The 14,579-nt window shown below is 46.3% G+C and overlaps 1 protein-coding gene across 9 annotated transcripts in view; it reads left to right on the top strand.

Moving 5' to 3' along the window:
- LOC125738201 (forkhead box protein P2-like) overlaps window positions 1-14,579 on the top strand; it is a 117,307-nt gene that overhangs the window by 16,641 nt on the left and 86,087 nt on the right. For 8 of the 9 annotated variants that reach the window (XM_049006900.1, XM_049006902.1, XM_049006903.1 and 5 more), the window contains exon 2: window positions 3,211-3,293. In XM_049006900.1, coding sequence (XP_048862857.1) covers window positions 3,212-3,293 — 82 coding nt within the window. In that variant the 5' untranslated portion in view covers window position 3,211. Of the gene's footprint in view, window positions 1-3,210; window positions 3,294-5,761; window positions 6,034-14,579 lie in introns of those variants that run through there. The other variant, XM_049006906.1, reaches the window with a different exon arrangement.

A 14,579-nucleotide genomic window follows, 5' to 3' on the forward strand; every position in this document is an offset into this window, starting at 1 on the left:
TAGTCTTATGTATATTTATTGTATTCCCTTAATTATAAAATGTGTGCCATGATAAAAAAAAAAAAGAAAGATTAACGTAGTGAAATAAATGTTACCTTCCAGAATCACTTTATTCTCAGTCATTATGAAGACCGTTACGCTAAAAGGGAAGCCTACTTCTCTCCGGGCGGCTCTGTGTGAAGCAGGACCGGAGCTCCTGAGTCACGGCCTGATGACGGTGCCCGTGAAGCGCCTGAGTCTTACGTGACCGCAGAGAGAGCGGCATAAACACGGCAGCGGCAGAAACGCAGAGTCACGGTAAACAAACAGCAGCATTTCGGTTTGCAGTCTGGCGTCTGATGCATTTGTTATTGCACTCCTGAGAATGCCTAATGGTCGGGTAATTTACTCTTGTGTACAAGTAATTTCAAGGTAATGCCCAGGTTTATGAAGGAGTAAACAGTCAAATTAAGATGGACTGGTTGCAGTAAGTAGCATTAACACTGATAATCAATAGCCCTTAGCACTGAAGTGCTGGAACTCCATGTTGAAAATCAACATAAATACTAGGTATAAATACTGTACCACCCTACAGGCCCTTTCCTGTCTATGTCTATGAGTCAAATGTCAGTGTATATGTGAGACTCTCTATATCACACACACGTGTCTGTGAATCTGACCCTTTGACATCTGTAGTATTTGTAATTCACTTGCCAATTGTAATGACCGCCGGTCGAGAGGGTAAATGGGAAATGGCTTCGGGTAATAGTGCGATAATCTCTGTCTGTCGTTGGTTAGTCACCACCCCGCTGGTAGTCGTGTGGGGTTTTTAGGAACCTTTTATGACAAAGCAAACGTTTTTCTGTGCTTATGTCCTAGTTCCCAGGAGAGGGTGAGGGGTATGGTTACCCTCTCAGCAAACACAGTGCCCTTCAAATGGGAGGCGAGGAATTGGAATACTCGTGTAGGCCTGCTGATTCTGGGTGACCATTGGGGTGACTGTTGGGCTTCCCCGTGTTACAGACGGTCACTTTGGTTCCCGTCGTAGTACCAAGATGAGCCTTGTGTATCCGCTCAGGCAGGAATACTGTGGTGAATTTGAACAACGACCGAGGATGTAGTCCTGTATATTACAGTTCTCATTAATTGGTATTGTGTAGTATAGTTAATTCATTCATTTGATGTAGTTTGATGTGATGGCATAATACAGAATTCCTTATTGGCCCCAGTTGTTGCCCATCCTTGGTGTCTTCCTGCCTGGGATTGGCTCTCTGCTTACTGCCGCACAGTAACGCCAAAGCGGTTTATGGATGAATGGATCAATGGATAGACGTATTCGTCGTCCTCTTGACTAACAAAAACACAAGGCTGGTTGAAAACGTGGTCGATGTGCACGGATTCTTCCCAATCAGGAGTTCTCCGTGTAAATGTTACGTAAACAGTGGGCTTGTTCCTCGGTGCCGGTGCGCTGGGGTCGCGCTGCGCCCAATGTTGGCACATTGAGCTCTGGATTATTGCTGCGGTGTAATGAGCTGTGTTCCGCCGCCGCAGCCCAATCTAAGCGCCTACATCTTTGTTTGTTTACGGTTTTACCGCTCGTACGTCTGCGAGCTTCCTACAAAGATAGAGGGTGCTTACAAAAAAGACGAAGATCATTTATCCTGACTGGGAGAAATCTGAAGTGGAGTGCAGGTCTTGCTTGTGTTTCCTGTCTTCACTCATGCTGTGACGGTCAAAATTTCTCCCTGTTTCCAGTGTTGTCTTTCGTCATCTCAGACGTTTCTACTTGTGCGGCATCGCGGTCACGTCTTCCCGTCCGGACGAGACTGCAGATTTTTTTCCAAGGTGTTCATGATGTTTGTCTTTTTAAAAGGGCATGGGGGTGTTTTGCCATGGGTCCTGGGCCACGCACGCGGGTGCCGAGCGAAGCAAGACCACCTTGCTCGTCCATGCTTGGACCCCTTTCACGTGTGGCTGGTCCTGCTGGGCCGGCGGAGCCTCCCGGCACTGACCATAATGGAATTTTCTGGCATCGGAGGAGCAATAAGCTGCTTGATTTGTGTCCCTGGTACATGATACCTTTCCAATCAGCTGTAGTCAATTGGCGGCTCAAAAGTACCGCTGGACCATGTTTTCGTGCATCAGTGGCAGGGGGCTGGAGGCGGCGGGGTGGGTGGGTGGGGGGGGGGGGGCAGCGTACGCGATTCAAGAGGAGTGCGGGTACGGTGACAGCGTGACAAAGTTGGCGAGTCCCGGGCGAATAACATCGAGTAAGATGACACCAGAATATGTTGAAGTATGAGACAGAAATGTAAAGTGGACCAGGGTGTGTGTGATGACAACACATAATGGAATTTTGAGAGTATATTTTTATTTGGTTTTGATCTGTGTCCACTGAGTAGGGATGTAAGGGATGCTTTGCGTTGTCATGGAAATGCCTCCTGAGCTGGGGGTCAGCTGGAGCCCCCCCAGCAGCCTTGCCGGCATGCCGAGGGGCGGGGGGGCACCGGCGGGCCTGACCTCCGTGTGATCCAATCCCAAGCGCGGCGAGTGTAACCGCTCAAATGGACCAGGCCCGATCCGAATGGGCGCACACGGTGACGCGCGGCTGCGGAGGGGCCTGCCCGGGGCCGCGGCTCGTAATGAACCTTTAGGAGGTGAAACTTGCCGGAGACCCGGCAGAGATCAGCGCTACCCTGTCAGCCCTGCTGGTCCTAGAGGGGCAATACGCTGAAAGAGAGCAGAAGCCCAAGTACAGCCCACGAGAGCCTGTTAACCAGAGAGGCTGGGAAGAGTCAATCGCAAACATTAAACATATTCAGAAAGAGAATGTAAGGAATCAGAAATTACCTGCAATTTGTGCGGATTGTTGCCTGAGTTTTCTGTTTCTGACCAATTCTCACAGCATGGATCTAGATAGCAGCAACACTGTAGATTTATGAGAAGGGGAACCAAGCCTTTACTAGGGGGCTCTGATTTGAATGAAAATGATCATGAATGCTCTATTTAAATAAATCAGTGTGCATTTACTACTAATTTTACTACTAGCCCTACTAATGTCCCTGGATCTCACAGAAAAGCTTAGTCTAACAAGGTGCACATGGATCGTGAGGTAAAATGGTATCAGTCCTTCCGGAAAGGGAAGTGCTCCGATTTTGTCCAGAAATGTGTTCAAATTGTGGATATTTTGAGGCTTGTTACACTTTAATTTTGTTGCCTTTGTTCCTGCAGGATGAAGTATGTCACAGCAGTTACCATTGTAAAAGGCCTAAGACAGCAACACCCCGTAGACGTGCAGAGTCCCAGTTTAAGTGGTAAGTTGAGCCTGTTTGTTACTCGTTTGTTGTTTGGTACGCGGCTTTCCGGGTGCCAGTGGGTGTTTTATTTAACCCACCGGCCTGAGGTACAGTTTGAGTATTGGTTGCCACCCCATGGATAATCGTCTTTATCGGAGGTGGAACGTTTATTTGCTCGTGATTGAAGGACGTTAAATGACGGTGAAGAATGTCAGTCCCCCGCAGTAAAACTGTCACTGGCAGCAGGGGGAGATTCGGGGGATGTTAACGTGACATCGACCGGCCAGCCCCCCCCCCCCACCACCACCACCACCACCACATGCCTGCCTATCTGTCCGCTGTGACAGGCGGCACAGGGGCAGTTGGGTAAACGGGACACGCTGTACAGTTTTATCAGAATTTCACGACTCTGCATTCTGACTCTTTCCCGATGCCTTTCTGGGTGCCGGCGGCAGCCGGAATCATTTTTGCTCTGGAAGTAGCGGGAAGCGATGAACAGGGAGGAGGAATGTCGGGCTGCACGGGATGAAGCCGGATAACTCTGAAAATCACGCTCATTTGCCGGTTCTGCCAATAAGGATTCTGGGTCCTGGGCGCAGGTACACGGTGGGGGGTATGCAGGGGGTCGCAGATCAAAGAGAGTGGAGCCACCGGGCCACACGGCAACAGTCTCTGGCTGTTTTCTCCCTTTTCTGTCTCGCCAGCCTTCTTCCCTTAGAACTTCCTGATGCTGGCATCACTTACACGCCGTGCCCCTGTTTATGTTGGCCTGTGTTTCGTAACTGGTCCCCCGCTTTAGCAGCTAATGGGTCATGTAGTTAAACTGGCCACAAGCTGGGACTGCTGGTTATTCTGCACCTGGAAACTGCACCTACATTTGTGGCTGGGCCGCCGAAAAATATATATAATTGGAGAATTAGAATTTTCCTCTTCCCCAAATCCTAATTTCAGATGTACTTTTTCACTTAATTCGTTCACAGACTTGATATGGATGTTTAAGTGTAGTTTATCGTGCATTTAAAGACGTAGCAAATTTTTGGGTGCAACAAGCGTGCTGATCTGTTCTCATCTGTAAATGAACATTTAACCGCGACTCTCCGCGCTCCGGGGCACCCAGGCTGCTGCAGTGTCCCGGGTCCGAACATGAAGTTCTGATTTCTGCTGAGTTTTGCCTTTAAGGTCCAAGTCTGATCAAAGAAGCGCTTGAGTCGGTATGTAGGGCTCACCCTGGCTATAGGCCCGTCTAATGTCTGTGGAGAAAGCCTTTCTCAGTCCCGCTTCCACCTAAAGAGATTCTGCTCGAAGTTTTTAATCTGTCAAGTGTCCAGTTAAATCTTCAAAGATGGACTCTTAAGTGTATCTGTTCTCAAACAAGTCCTCTAATCAGTATGGGGGGAAATGTAATTGCCTGGACCGTAGACTAAATATACATATATAAAATCTATAGCAATTATGCATATCTGGCTACGTTTTAAAAGAAGTCCAGATGGATAGCTTTGCTGAAATTCAATTTAAAATGAAATTCTTGCTATATTGAAGCTGCCATTTCTTTTCCCAGATGGTTTATCAAGAGTCCCTCTCCAGAACCGGGAGGCGGTTAACTCCTGCGCTTTGACACTGAACGTTATGAATAGTCAAGAAGGGGCCAAATCAAAGAGGCTCGCTGTCCCCCAACTGGTGTCCCCCTTGTCTGCCTGACTTGGGCAGGACAAGAAGGTGGATGGGGAAGGGTGGGGGGGGGGTTAGAGATTACAGAATGCCTGTTTTAATCTTTATTCACAGTTAACCCTGGCAGAGAGTGCATCTTTGAGATCAGGTCCATTGGTCAATCCCATTTCATAGTCCTCAAGGAGAGTTTAAAGTTAAGCCTTCCGAACAAAGGCCTCTCCCTTCAAAGGCTCGCCACACTCCCGCTTCTCGACCGGCACTCTGACTTCCAGGCCCAAGTCTTAGTCTCAGTCGAGCTCTCAGGGGGCAGCAAGCTCCCCCGACTGTGGCCATTGGAACTTGACAGTCCTGGTAACATGACACCAGGGTCGCATGGCACTGATCAAAAGTATCTAAAAATAATAAGTATCTTACGTCGGAATGCCAGCGATAGCGATTTAGAATGTGAATGGGAGGAATGAAGAAGGAGGTAGAGAATGAGAGGGAAGACTGTCGCCACAAGGCTAGTATGACAATGGGCTTCCAGAAAGGCACCTCGGTCTTTACGGGTATTGATCCTAAGAGTATGCTATGCTAATTAACCACTCCATTTGCCCTCTTTAGATTAAGGGCCCCTGCCTTTTATGGACAGGCCTGGGGGGTGGTGGGTGATTTCTCTGTGTACCCTCCAGCAGCCTGTAGCTACTGCATTCCTGCCCCTCCCACCCCAACCCAAAGGTCTCTACAAGGAAGTGAATGCAGGGCTGTATTTCACTCTTATCTCTAACGTCAACCTATGAACAGCGGCTATTTTTAGACACACAGCTGGACTTTTCATTGGTCTTGACCAGTCTTTCTTCTCACCTTAAGGAGATTTGGTTTAAATCCATATGTTTGTTTTAGGAATAAGATTGGAGGTAGTTTGGTTATCCTAGAGCAGGGTGCCACCTTGCATTGGAGATACTGGTGACACGCACTAAATTGGAAGCAGAGTTCCCACTCTGGAGAGTTTGCATTTGGGAGTGCTCCCACACTTGGTGCACCGTGACACTGACTCTTCACTCACGCGGCGTTGCTCCTGATCCGCTTTGACTCGGACTCGCGTGTCGAGGTAGGGAACCGAGAAAATTCGTTCCGGTGACAGGCCGCCACTGCTGGTACCTGCATTCCGCGTGGTGATGATTCCTCAGCGGGCTTGATTGTCAACAGGCTGTTCCTGCCCCCCCCAAAAATATGTTCAGCTGGCTCTCTTCCTGGAGGGGTTGAGGTTGCCAGGGATGCGAATCTCAGTCTTAAAGACAAGCTTTTTCATTAAAAAAGTCTATGGCCCTTATTTGCAAGACATTAATATGGTTTATGGCAAGATATATCCCATAGCAGCAGGAATCATAAACAGTGTTGAACATGGATGATAAATGCAGTCAGATCCAGGAAAAGATGGCAAGGCTGTTGGTTTAAGATCAAAAGATACCAAACCTAACTGAATGACTGTCAATATTTATACTTTTCTCCGTGCCTGATACCAGCATTGGCTTTAACATGTACACAGAGCGTGAATGAAAAGGAAAATGTCACATTTGCCGTGAAAGGTCCCATTTCTGTCGCAGGACTGGGAGGGAGTGTTATCATGGTGACAGTGATACCTGATGGGAGGTGGAGTTATTTCTATGGAAATGTTTGTGGATTAAGTGTATTTGGAAGTTTGATGCCCGGAAGTTATGCCAGTGACACACCACTGTCTGTCTAAATTAAACACTGTACAAGCACCATTTTGTTTGGTGGAAACATTTTATTTTTAAGGTAATTTTTTGCCTCTGAAGCAATTGCATTTAAAGGATTTTGGATTCCTGGTGAGTTATGAGACTTGTAGATTATGGAAATAATTGGCTATTGAAAAGGTTCATATAAATGTAAATTAGATTAGTTCAGTGTGCCATATTTTTGACAAATTTTCTTATGTGAAATATATATTTTTTATCCACTTAGTCCAAAATTATACAGTATTCATTTGACAGATCTTTTTGAACGTGAATAACAGCCATTCTCTTTCTGTCATTCTCAACCCAGACCAGTAATTTTATCCAAATAAAAAACCCGGAAAACACTTTAAAATCAAATATCGAATTTGTATATATATTTTTTAACATCTATTTTTTCTATTGTTGGACGCATTATTCTGTGAACATGAATTGTGTTCTTTGTAAAGCTGACATTTTGAGAGCCCTTGAAGTTAAAGGTTAGATGGAGAAATGAAATGTCAGGATCCACGGTCCTCAATGGCAAGAAAGACGCTGTGTCTTGGATTAGGATATGATTTGAAGTTTCCCCGTTTTGATCCGGCAAGCTTTCAGTTAGCGTTGACTTTCCTTAATGACGCACGTATATCATTTTGTGGATTATGTTTTTTTTTTTTTCTGTTCGTTGATACTAATGGAATTAGCTCTAACAATGAGAGAACAGTTCTTGACTTTGAAAAGAGTGTCGTCGGAGTTTTAGCAACGGTACGATGTGGGTCTTCTCCTCTGATGCTGCTGAATGTCATCGTCCATCTTTTATTTTTTCATTTGTCAACAACCGGTCGATTCGTGGAACCAGTGGAAACCCATGACACAGGTCGTCGGATAACTCCGTCCTGACTTTGGGTGACGTCCTGAAAGATGCCATATGTTTAAATTAAGAACCACAGGCAAGCGGCATAGGTTTCTGATTCCTCGGGATGAATGCCTAAAGTCGAAACAGGTGTGTAACGTATCTCTTGCTAATGTTGATCTAACTCGGCCTTCCAGGACTGCGGAAATGACCTGACCTGGAAGTGTGCTGCCTGTCACAATGGAAGATCCCTTCGCCCTCACTGTCCTTTTGGCACTGTGCCTTTAAAAGCCAGGCCGGGATGATGAGCCAATTAGTTGGCCTAAAGCGCAGGGTCTGGAGGTCAGGTGGAATACATGGAGTTTATGACCTTGGTGTTCCGTGTTGCCGTGGTAACAGAGCTCGGGGCTTGTAGGTCAGTGAGGCCTAAATCAGGTTCGTCCTCAGCTCCTGGCGAGCAGGTAGAAGGCAGTCAAACACCTGGCCTGCTGACTCAGTGGATTCCGTGCCCAAAGACCCGCTCTTTAGTTCTAAAGCACTGACAGGTGTGGTAGATGTCACCTGTACATATAAGGTAGAAGTAAGAGGCTACCTATGAATTAGAATGGTCTAAAAATCATTCAGTCTACTGACTCAAAGGCTTCTGGAAAATATACCTCTCTGTTGACAAACTCAGGCTTGACACAGACTGTGGTTTTCAATTACTCCTCATGAATCCCCCACCCACATTCTTTCTTTTGCTTCTTATTGGGAGCTGTCAATCATCCCCCCGTCACACTTGACTGCCCCGGGTCCTCTGTAGTTGTCTGGGCCGAGTCGGGTAGGAGGACCAATGGCAGTGTGCTTCATCGGGTTACCCGGGCCGATGAGCATCTTCACATCAGATGTGGCTCTTCAGGTACACCTTCTCCCCACCAGGATCACCACTGGACCACTGCATATAGGACATGGAGATTTCTGGGGGAGGGGTCCAATACTCGTCGCAATCGGTCATCTTTCTATCAGTTTTATGCTTAACACTTTGCACGTAGTACATTCCAGATCTGACGTTATTTTCGTTTGCTCAAAAAGCTGAAAGGAATTTCTCAGTCGGCAGCAGTTCACAGAAACCTTTGGTTAAGTGTGGCTGACTGCAGCGTATGTGGCAGATGTAATGAGTGTCTGACAACATGCCCCACAGCGGTACCAGGCACTTCTTGGTTTTTCTGAAGGGGTTTTCTGTTTCGGCTGCGTCCAAAACACCCAGGACTGGTAGCATCGAGGTGATACAGGGTCCACCCATGTAGGTCAGCTTCCTGCCTGCACTGATTTTGGTCCTGGCTTATCTGTGGTCTGAGATTTGTTGTTGTTTTGTTTATTTAAACGCGCCCCCATGGTCCTTGCTGATATGGTGATGGGTCAGGGGCCTCCCGTCAGGCCTGGGCCTATCGCTCACTCAGCCCCCCCCCCACCCCACCCCCAAGCTGCCACTATAATGCAGATTGACGCCCTCACTCAGGGACTGATTGAAACCAGTGTGTCCGAGTCGCTAATGCTCACTGAACCATTTTATTGAAGATAAAGTAAATAAAACAGTTTGCCATGCGAGAATTCTCTGGAACAGAACAGAATGATCTGGCAGGTAAAATAAGAACACACACACACACACACACAACAGCGAGTCACATGGAGACTTGCCTGTGGAAAAGTCTGTCAGTGTGTTTGAAGGGCCCTTTCACAGTTACCTGCATTTGAACTGCCCCACTCACCACAAATGGAAGATCTGGTTTTCGGCATTATTAAAAAGTTGTTCTTTTATAATATTGAACTGAGTTTCTCATAAGCACCATATTAGGACCCACCAGAGAAGCAAATATGTTGTTTTTAACCCTTATCTATTGTGGAATTTCCATGTGCACACTAATCTAATATTTTACTGTCCTTTGGAAACAAATATTCACTTGGTCATTTGTCTCGGACTTCGTGTTTTGTATCCGTGTTGCCCAAGATATGGAAGGTGATGAAAGACTCTCAGTTCATTACTATTTAAGACAAGTGAAGGAATTCTTTTTTCTTTTTTTAAGTTGAAGCGAAGCCAAAATACTTGATTTCTCTGAGTTGCTAGTCATGGCCAAAGAATACAAGATCTGGCACCAGTGTGATATGAATTATGCGGGGAAATGCACTGGGAAAGTGCAGAAGAATATTAGAGGAACTGAAAATGCCTGGAGGCCAAGAGAGTGAGTCTTATTTTCTGTAAAGCAAGGGCACAGTTACAGCTAGCTGCACCGCAGTATATGTGGTAAACCAGCTAGGTGAGCTGCAGGTCAAGACATCAGTTAACATACAGCAGGTTCATTCCGTCCATCACTGGGATTATGAATGTGTACAAAGGGCCGCTCTTAATTTTAGGAGGGAGTAAAGGAACATTGCATCCCCAGCTTAATGTCATATACTTGGAATTGGTGGCGATTATGGTAACATCCTGGGCTCTTACACAGAACTTGGATGCATTGGTGCACAGAGTGGGATTTTTGGCAGCAGATATTCCGGAACTAGTAGATCACCTTGTTAGCTGCTATATCTGTTATAACGTGATTTCAACTATCCATACAAATTCAGTTATGAAGTCACTTGCCGCCAAACATGTATGATTTAGCCTAACTGACACGGCCATTGGGGTTTTCTGGGGGCTTTTGGATTTCCAGAGCCTGCGTGTGTGGCACATGTGAGTGAAATCGGTTCTGCATGCGACGCCCTGCGATGCATGATTAGCGGCTGAATTTGGCTGTCGCACTCGGCGTGTGGGGAAGTGACCACCACACTCGGCATGCAACTCTAGGCTGGGTTTTCTGCGATGAGCGTCGCCGTGTCACCTTGTGATGCTAAGCACCCCGCCGATATACCATTTACACGTCTGTCACGCGTTTAACACTCTTGGCCGGAATTCGCATCCCCGGAACTAAAGGGTCCGTTCCGAAAGGAGACAGTGGTTCTGGACCGATGCGGACCCTCAGGTCGGGGAATGCTTAATCACCAAAATGGTTTTCAGAAAGCGTCTTTGATCCCTAGACGTTTTTGTTCTATACAGCAACCTCTTCAGGCCGGTTGCGTTTTTGATTTATATGGAAATTTAATTAATGCACTTTCTGAATAAGCCACACTGGACAATGGCAGTGGCGGCTTTAGCCACGTAACCCCTTCGCACACGTCTGCAATCTGATCGGTCTCCGTTCTGAAGCCGTTCCCTTATCTGCGAGCTCCGCTTCACATTATACAAACATTCGGTTCATTTTCAGCCGCGCAAATGTAAGACGCCCCTCTTATAGAGTTAAAGCCACTTTTAAATACCTTTTATAAACCTTCCATTTTCCCCAGGAATTGTGTTAAGTCTCTAGTGGGTGATAGCATTTCTCTGGCTTTCTGAAGTGGTATGGGTGACATGCTAATACATTTGCATTGTACCCAATAATTATTCCTCAAGGTCTTTCTCAGTCAGCTGCTTAAGAATGTGTTTAACGCTATCTGTATTGTTGGAGGCAGTTGGTCAGTCCGAATTCCAGACTTGTCCTTTTGTCAAATATTTCAACACCGTGATAGTTTTCGCCATTCTTTTTTTTTGTGTAGCAAAACGAGGCGGGGGGGGGGGGGGGTGTTTTACATTATGTAAATGTTGGAATGGGTTTTGTAATCTCACATGTATTCATTATTGAGCACGTTGGGTCTGGCATTACCGGCTCTGTTTTCCCGTCGTTAAAATATGTGCCCGTCTTGCGGTGCGCTCAGATGTTCCTCCTGGCTATAATCCAAGCTGCCTTTTCCCCTTGGCAGTGTTTATTTCATATCACTTAGGGGAGACCTGAAAACCAAACATTTACAACAAGTGATGTCCGTTTATAAATAGGGGTTATTTTAAATTTCAGACGCACATTAGTTTTTAAGGCTCTTGTGCTGAAGACGCGATCCAAAAATACAGGGGTAACGTCTCACGGAGCAGGGAAGGAGTCCGAAAATACACAAATGAGGTGGCAGAACTCCGATTCGGAGGCTAGTTGGCCGCGGTCAGTCCGGGGATATTAATGCGATGCAAATGATGTTTTTGTTAGTTGCACCAGGGAACGGTGACAGTCCAGGAGCCGCTGACGGCAGCCTTGTTAAGGATGGGGACCAATTTATGAAGAAGAAGTTTGCAGACCTTAATTGTTCGAGTGTGAGATATTCAGGCGGGAGATTCGGTGTCTGCGGCAGGGCCTGCCCGTTCCATGCCCTTTTCTAATGTGTTTGGCGAGCCAAATTGCACCTGTCACGGCAAACGTGTACCATCTCATGACGACGCTGGCCTTTACTTCCCTTCCCGTAGCAGCTCGGCGCAGACAAAGCTAATATAATTAGCACTTAGTTATCAATATATCAGGTAGGATCTGTGTGTAAATGTGCGGCAGTAAAATATAATTTGTGTTTGGTATTTTTTCTTTTTGTACGTTTCAGTCAAAACAGCTATGCATCCACACACGGGTACATGCAGAATACCCTGTACGACCCTGATTTGCCAAAGCTTTATAGACAGGTAGGATTCCGGACTATGCTACTGCCTCTGTATTTTTTAATGCCTCACATTTCGTAATGCGGCGCTGCGCCATGCGCTGTTGCCGTCGTCGTAATTGTAATTGTTTTTCTCCCCGAACCGTTAGGCTCTGCGTTATTAGCCGCCAAAGCCCCTCACGGGTTTTTCCTATTATCCCAGCCCCCACCCCCGCATCTCCACACCAAATAAAAATGAAAAACGGTCACAACAGACCCTGACTGACCTTTCTGACGCACAGCCAACGACATGGTTTGTAAGATGTTTAATTACCAAATGGTATAATCGTTACTCGTCTCATCATTAGATATATAACATCAAGTGAATTACCTCCCTGGAGTTCTGTTTCACAGATCAATAATTTTAGTTTGAGCTGGAAGGAGCAGTCTGACTGATTCAAGGCACTTAAAACATAACGAGAATCCCACCTATAATGGAGAGCGGCGGTGCAGGTATTAATTATGCCATTTAGTTTATGTCTAATTAAATGTAAATTAAGCCTATATTGGGGAGCCTTGGTATATTTAAGCTTTATGTCGGATTTGTTCTGAGCCAAGTGACTACGGATGTGTTAAAGCATGAGGAATTAAGAAATTGTAACAGATTGTTCTTGGAGTTTAATCCGATAATTCTTTATGTTTGGTTCAAATATGGTAAAATGTGTATTTCTGGAGAGCAGACAGCTACAGCAGCACTGAGAGGGGGCGATGCGTTTCTGGGGGATCCTGGGATATCGGTCCTCCAGCAGGTTCCTCGCCTTGTCCTTAACACTCATCCATTGATCCTCATTAACATCTACTGCTACTCACTCGTGCGTCCTGCTGTCTGGCACGCTGTTCTCAGGTCTCCAAATGTGACACCCTGCTGTTCTTCACTCCCACGTGTCACCTTGACACTACCAAGCCACTGCTCCTCCATACCTGAGACTGCTGGCTGTTCCTCATTTCCGGACATGTTATTCTCCTTACAAACTCTATTACTTCTCCCTACCTTGGGCACATTCTTCACCTCCCGACTAATGCAGTGCTGCGTGTCTCTCGTGGGAATATTGGTTATTGTGAAAGCTACAACATTTTCTCCTCCAGTCTTGCACTGTAGGCTGCTGGGGCTACTAAACTCCCACCTTGTTTTGTAGTTTGTGGGTAGGACCCTTCGCGGGGCTGTCTGGCAGCTGCCCACTCGCGTGCGTTATGGCAACAGGCTGTTTCTGGAGCTGAAGAAGTTCTGAGAAACTTCATCACTGGATGGCAGTGTTTCCACTTTCAGGACCTTTTCTTCTACTGAAGCAACAGGCTGCGTTCGAAAGCGCAGGTCGCGCTGAAATGCTGAGACCTCAGGCACAATCACTGTCGTCCCTAAGGGCCGTGATTCATCCCCAAGCCCGTGTTTTGTCATTACAGTCGGAATACACGGCGTAAGCAGCGTGCTGACATTTTAAACGCAGACTCTCTGCTTACAAATCACTTACTCATTACTCACTAAAGTTCTCCACTGCGTCTGTAGAGTGTGCTGGGGTGCAGAATTCCCAGGAATCTGTTTTATTTTCCTAGTGTTATTTTTGTAAAAATGTACTGGAAACAAATACTTGCCTGCCAGTTGCCCTGTGGTAATCTTTTAAAAACCACATGCGTGTCCTGATCATTTTAACTTTACAGCTGTGTCCCCTCGTCCACTACGTTTGTTAGGCCCGCTACTGAAACAATTACGATATTTTACGGCGTTCTTTATTTAATGCGTCGCCATGGATTTTAAGCAGTTCAAACGCACAGATCTGTTTAGTCTGGATGAAGAATTTCACTCAATTAGGGAGAGTAACAGCGAGGCAGTACAAGTCTTATTTACACCGGAGGGACAGGGGAGGAAAACGGAGGATGGTGGGGGGGGGGGGATTTACCCTTTTCCTGTGATGTAGATCCCTGGAAATTTGTAATTTGCCATTTTCATTTCTCAGGACGCATTTTCATCCAGCAGGAATTTGACGATTATCCATCCAGCAAAATTAATTCAATTAAAGGCCTGTGATGCTGTCTCGCCGCCTTTCGATAATTACTTCAGCATCGGGTACCTAATACAACAGAGTGTTCCTTTGGCCAGACTTCATTTAGAGCCGAAACGGGCGACTCCGCTTCATTTGATATAGATTATCCCGCCGCAATATTTTAGCAGCGCTCTGCGCAGGCTGCTTTTAATTATGCGCACCTGCCTCACCGACAGAAAGTGTAACGGGATAAAACAGAAGGTGTGTAGAAGGGAGTGACCTTTTTTCCTGGTACTTCCTGTTCTTGTCATTATTCTACCCATTTGAGGTCCAGTACAAAATGTGTGTGCGAGCATATGCACGCACACACACACACACACACACACACATACACACACACACACACACGTCAGGTAAACATATCCTTATGGGGCCCGCTCATTCATTTCTATGGGAAAAATGCCAACGCTAACTATGACAACCTTAACCCCCACCCAGCTCTAACCATAACCATTAGTTTTGTCATTGC

The sequence above is a fragment of the Brienomyrus brachyistius genome, chromosome 3, assembly GCF_023856365.1.
Source record: "Brienomyrus brachyistius isolate T26 chromosome 3, BBRACH_0.4, whole genome shotgun sequence".
NCBI lineage: Eukaryota > Metazoa > Chordata > Actinopteri > Osteoglossiformes > Mormyridae > Brienomyrus > Brienomyrus brachyistius.